The 6313-nt window shown below is 47.8% G+C and overlaps 1 protein-coding gene across 3 annotated transcripts in view; it reads right to left on the bottom strand.

Moving 5' to 3' along the window:
* Positions 1 to 2809: 2809 nt before the first annotated feature.
* Positions 2810 to 6313, bottom strand: part of SFMBT2 (Scm like with four mbt domains 2) — a 77578-nt gene continuing 74074 nt past the window's right edge. For all 3 annotated transcript variants that reach the window (XM_082238804.1, XM_082238805.1, XM_082238803.1), the window contains one exon: positions 2810 to 5412. In XM_082238804.1, coding sequence (XP_082094930.1) covers positions 5272 to 5412 — 141 coding nt within the window. In that variant the 3' untranslated portion in view covers positions 2810 to 5271. The remainder of the gene's footprint in view (positions 5413 to 6313) is intronic.

Genomic DNA, 6313 nt, shown 5'->3' with positions numbered 1-6313 from the left:
GAGAGGAGAGGAGCCTCTGTCAACTCCAGCGGTAGTTCAGGTTCAGATAACGACCAAGAATTATCAGCTGAAGCAGCCACAGAGATGTGCGCTGGCAACAAGGGTGCAAAACGCAAATATGACTTATCTTATCTAAAGTTTGGTTTCATTAGTGCTGGGTCAGAAGATTAGCTGAAGCCACAAAATGTGCTTTATTCAGAGGCGCTGTCTGATGCTAGTATGAAACTGCTGATGCAACAATGAAACCACGACAAACACGAGATTTTTCCAGCTCTAACGTGACCGAATGAAACAAAAGAAGAAACGCCGTGGTGCATCTGCAAGCAGCACAACAGGACGCCTTCATCTGCCCCAGCTGCAGCAAAACATGTCTTTCCCCTATCGGTCTCTACGGCCACAGCAGGCGCTGTAAAATCTCCAGTGGTTTGACTTGACATCCCTGAATGTGCACTCCTCCACTGTCTCCCCAGGCAGATGGATGCCTATAGCAAGAAGTCGCTTGTGAAAATAGCTGCAAGAAATCCTGCTGTAACGAAAGCAACTTTGCAAAAGCAAAGAAACCTCACACCACAGCTGATTTGGCCATATGTTGCAGGCATGGTGAAAGAAGTCTAGGGAGTGCGTTGAAAACCGATGTTGCAAATTTGCTTAGCCCTTACGATTTGTGTACATTTCGTCAATCCTGTCGTTGTGGTTATTGAGGAAGGCTTTTTTTACTCAGCAAAGAGCTGACAAGGGGAGAAGAATTTGAAGGAGCTGGGTATGTTTAGCCTGGAAAAGTGGAGACCGAGAGGAGATATGATAGCCATCTTCAAATATCTGAAGGGTGTCACATGGAATATAATGATAATAATACCTCAGGTTAAGAACTTAATTCATTCTGGAGGTCTGTTCTTAATCTGAAACTGTTCTTAATCTGAGGTACCACTTTAGCCGCCACCGCGCGATTTCTGTTCTCATCCTGAAGCAAAGTTCTTAACCCGAGGTACTATTTCTGGGTTAGCAGAGTCTGAAGCGTCTGTAACTTGAAGCGTCTGTAACCCGAGGTACCACTGTATTATTATTATTACGACTACTACTACTGTTATTGTTGTTATTGTTATTATCATCAGTAGTAGTAGTATTTTATCCAATTCCTTACCCACCCAAAAACAAGATCAGGTAAATTCAGAACCCCAAAATGAAAAAATAAATTTGGCAGAGGAGAATCAGACCCCTGTCCTTTTGCATGCAGGGATTTGGAGGCAGACACGCGAGGGCCCCTCAGCAGAAAAACTGACGTGAAGAGAGTTTCCCATATGAAGAGCAGTTTTGCAAACCTCTCAGCTCCAAGGGGTTTCATCACGGAATAATCCAATAACAGCCTGTTATGTTTCATTAGCATCAGCATGTGACTGTAAAGAATCCCATACAATTAAATTTGCAAGAGGAGGCAATTAATGCTCTTGGAACTACTATTTAGCTGTAATTTCTATTGCCTTTCTAATTCAGAAGACTCAAAACATGGGAGAGGGAGACAGCATTTAACTAGACACAGGGGGCCAATAGGAGAGGGGAAATTCTCGAGTTCTTAAATAGAGGAATCACATATTCCGTTGCTGCTCTAGAAGCCCATTTAGCATATGGTACCGGGTGGCGCTGTGGGTTAAACCACAGAGCCCAGGGCTTGCCGATCAGAAGGTTGGTGGTTCGAATCCCAGCGACGGGGTGAGCTCCTGTTGCTCGGTCCCTGCTCCTGCCAACCTAGCAGTTCGAAAGCACACCAGTGCAAGTAGATAAATAGGTACCGCTCCAGTGGGAAGGTAAACAGTGTTTTTGTGTGCTGCTCTGGTTCGCCAGAAGCGGCTTAGTCATGCTGGCCACATGACCCGGAAGCTGAACGCCGGCTCCCTCGGCCAGTAAGGCAAGATGAATGCCGCAACCCCAGAGTCAGCCACGACTGGACCTAATGGTCAGGGGTCCCTTTACCTTTAGCTACCCCAGGAGGGAAGGAAGGCGAGAAAACTGAATGAATGAACCACTAAGCAGAGGATCCCCTATGCCCTAGTCGGGCCTCCCCCAAAACTCTTACCAAATGGTGATGTACAGGGGGCCCATAAAATCATATGAGTTGTAAGGGACCCGAAGAGTCATCTAGTCTAACTCCCTGCAATGTAGGAATCTCAGCTAAAGAACCCATGACAGATGGCTGTCCAATCTCTCTTCCAAAGCTCTCTCCAACATGCCTCTGAATGCATGTTGGTGGGCAAAGGTATCTTTTCCATCGCTGGGTTAGATGAGGGCTCTCTTTCCATTCTTATCCAGCTTTAGACTAAAACCTGTCCAGATGTCACCCAGAATTCCAGAAGCGGGACATGAAAACGGCAGCCCTGCCCGTCCCTCTGTTGCTAGTATTTGAGAAAACCTTGGGGTTCCATTGAGCTATAATGGTCAGCACCATCTCTTGGAGGGCTGTCCACAAGAGAACTTCCGTACGGATATTCAGTACAGTCGTAATTTGGTTGTTGAACTTAAATCCGTTCCGGGAGTCCGTTCGCAACTCCCGGAACCGTTTGAAAACCAAGGCGTGGCTTCCGATTGGCTGCAGGAGTTTCCTGCACTCGATCGGAAACCACACTGGATGTTCGGCTTCCAAAGAATGTTCACAAACCAAAAGACTCACTTCCGGGTTTGAGGAGTTTGGGAGCCAAAACGTACGAGAACCAAGGGCATTTAAGAACCAAGGTACTATTGTACCCATGATCTGCGGTGGATGATGGGTCAAATTGTGTTCAAGCAGGAGGGAAAATGAGACATAAACAGACAGGCATCCTTTTGAATGACTTTATTAACAACAATCTGGTTTACAACGCTTCGAGTAAAAAGTTTTCTTTTGCTCCGTTTTTGAATAAAAATTAAAATAGAACTCTGAATATAGATTTCCCCCATTATTTACATGAAATCATATATATATATTTATTTATATATATATTTATTTATATACAGAATACAATCTTGTACAGCAGAATGAACAACGTGCCTCATTCTTTTGTGGACAGGAAGCATAAGGAGACAGGATTATTCCCATCTCTCTCTTACCGTCTCTCGGGATTTTCGCCTTCCAAAACACTCTCAACCTGGGCTGTTACACACGCCATACATTTAAAGCACATCCCCCACCCCATCGAAAAAATGCTGGGAACTGTAGTTTGACCTCCACAGAGCTACAGCTCCCAGCACCCTAAACTACAGTTCCAAGGCTGCTTTGGGGGAAGTCGTGTGCTTTAGAAATGCATGGTGCGCAATGCAGCCTTGAAACTTCGATGCTGGTGTCGAACATTCGCATCTGATGATGGGAGGCTTCCATCCTCCTGCTAGTAACAAGAAAAACAACAGGGCACGGACAGAAAAGTTTAATAATGCAAACGAATCCAATTCTTGTGTTTTCATAGAGCGCTGGGAGGGACCCTACGGGGTCATCTAAACCAAACCCCTGTAATGAAGGAATCACAGCTAAAGAATCCCTGACTGATGGCCATCCAACCTCTGCTTTAAAATCTCCTCTGATGAAGGAGAGTCTATACAGTCCGAGCCGGGAACAAGGGCTAAAAGCACACTGGCCCTTTAAAAAGCCTGGGAGCCTTCTAACGAGCTGCCTGAGAGTGAGGAAGGACTAGATTCAATGCGCCCAACTCTCCCATCCCTTCCATAAGAGTGGCATGTTGGGATGTTGGCTTTTAAGAAAAAGTGATGCTCCTGTAGCCCACACGGCTACACATGTGCTCTGTTGGAGTGGAGCAAGCAGGCTGCCTGTGGCTGGAGGCAGGGCTGGAGAAAGGGGGGTGCGGTCCATCCCGGGTGTCACCACTGAGGGGGGTGACAAAATGCGGGCGGCACTCATCGCACGGCCTGCAGCGCGCCTGAGCCACGCATCTCCCCTGGGAGTGACACAGTGGCTTGGGCGCCTGAAAGCTCCGCGTTGCCCGAATGGTTCGCCTGCTGCCCCCCCCCCAGCTGTAGGGTGGCAAAGTGGGAGGAGGCAGGCAGACTCTGGAGGCACCGGGGTGTATCCTGCCCCTATGGGCGGCTCGCCCCACGTGCCCAAGCAGCTTCCTCAGCCACTGGCTGTAGGAGTCGGGGAAGCGGGTATCCCTCAATGCTCTGCAGTGCAAAACGGTTTGTACGATTTGGACCTTTAACCTTGCACAGTGGTTGGAAACTAGGAATGGCCGGGCCCGTCCATTTCAGCTTCTCTCAATTTCTCTTTTTTCCGATCTCAAATTCGGCTCTCGCGCTTTTAACACACCAGCTGGTGATTTGAGTCCTCCTGAAAAATCCGTCCTGCCGACTTCTTCCCTATGCAGTTTAGCACACATTTTTTTTGCAACGCAGCTTCCCCCGCGGTGAACCAGTTTTGTGAGCTTTCCTTCTCATTTCTGCACGCTTCAACTCAGCGCATGCGTTTCTGTACACAATTACTCGGCCAGGGAAATTGCACCGCAAGGATCAGGCCCAAATGACAGCCGCCCTGCCTTCAAGACCCCTCTTTCCCCTGTCAAGCGAAGTCATTCAAAATGGTGCTCTTGTGTGTGCTTTGGAATAGTGGATATTGGTTGCCGAGAACAGCAAATCAACACACGAAATAACCCCAGCGCTTACGGCGACGGGAAAGCAAGCTCGATTTGAGAAAGCGAGTGTCATCCTCGTCATCTCATTTCTTTTCTGCCAGAGGTTTTCTACTGCAAAGTCCAGCCCTTGCGAGCTTATGCACATCCCTTTTCTATGCCGCAAATGTTCTGGGTGGGTATTTTTCTTCTTTTAGCTGTGCTATAGTGCAAAAGTGCCCAACGCTGGGGAAAGCATGTCAGAACAACTCATGAAGCAGAATGGTATGTGTATGGTTTGGTATAAATCCATCACTAATGCAATCTTAATGAATCAGGGACAAGTTGCAGAATGCATCTGCAAAAAAACACCCCCAAAAACGAACAAACAAAAAAACCATCCATCTGGAGGGCTCCTCTGCCTAACACTCCGTATCTTACCCCTTCACCTGACTCTCTTTGAGGCTCATAATCTCTCAGAAGGAGCCTGGAGCCTTACAGCCCTTACTCAGCCCCACCCCAATGCCCCAGCTGCAGGCCAGCCTACTCGTGAGTAAGCAGCTGTGCTGCCACCTTCTTCCCCGCAATATATATTTTATCAGCGCTTCCAAAAGGGTTCGGGGTCGGGAGAGCCAGGCACAACCTTGGAACGAAAGTCACGGAGACGGGAAAGTGGCAATCGGCGTGGTCAGTTGGCGTACTGGGCATAGAAAGCCAGTTTGACCCGTTCAATCTGGTGGCACAGCTTGATGGCGGGACCGAGTTTGAGGTCCATGCACTCCTGGACGGTCGGCAGGGTCAGCAAGAGGAGAGCTTGGCCGTCAATGTCCTGCAGAAAGGAGAAGAAACATTCGTGATTTTTTATTTTTTTAAAATGTATGCCGCAATTTCAAAAAACTGTGGCACAGGAGCGTGCCAGTCAGTAATCACACCATTCAAAGTTGGAGTTAAAGGCTGGGCTGGATGAATCCCAAGCCGGAATTAAGATGGCCGGAAGAAATATCAACAACCTCAGATATGCAGATGACACAACCTTGATGGCAGAAAATGAGGGTGAATTAAAGAACCTTTTAATGAGGGTGAAAGAGGAGAGCGCAAAATATGGTCTGAAGCTCAACATAAAAAAAACGAAGATCATGGCCGCTGGTCCCATCACCTCCTGGCAAAAAGAAGGGGAAGAAATGGAGGCAGTGAGAGATTTTACTTTCTTGGGCTCCATGATCACTGCAGATGGTGACAGCAGCCACAAAATTAAGACGCCTGCTTCTTGGGAGAAAAGCGATGACAAACATAGACAGCATCTTAAAAAGCAGAGACATCACCTTGCCAACAAAGGTCCGTATAGTTAAACCTATGGTTTTCCCAGTAGTGATGTATGGAAGTGAGAGCTGGACCATAAAGAAGGCTGATCGCCAAAGAATGGATGCTTTTGAATTTTGGTGCTGGAGGAGACTCTTGAGAGTCCCATGGACTGCAAGAAGATCAAACCTCTCCATTCTGAAGGAAATCAGCCCTGAGTGCTCACTGGAAGGACAGATCCTGAAGCTGAGGCTCCAAGACTTTGGCCACCTTATGAGAAGAGAAGACTCCCTGGAAAAGTTCCTGATGTTGGGAAAGATGGAGGGCACAAGGAGAAGGGGACGACAGCGGACGAGATGGCTGGACAGTGTTCTCGAAGCTACCAGCATGAGTTTGACCAAACTGTGGGAGGCAGTGGAAGACAGGAGTGC

This window comes from Podarcis vaucheri (assembly GCF_965113315.1).
Source record: "Podarcis vaucheri genome assembly, chromosome: 10".
Taxonomy (NCBI): Eukaryota; Metazoa; Chordata; class Lepidosauria; order Squamata; family Lacertidae; genus Podarcis; species Podarcis vaucheri.
The sequence above is the reverse complement of the archived record's forward strand: the minus strand, read 5'-3'. Positions and strand labels throughout refer to the sequence as shown.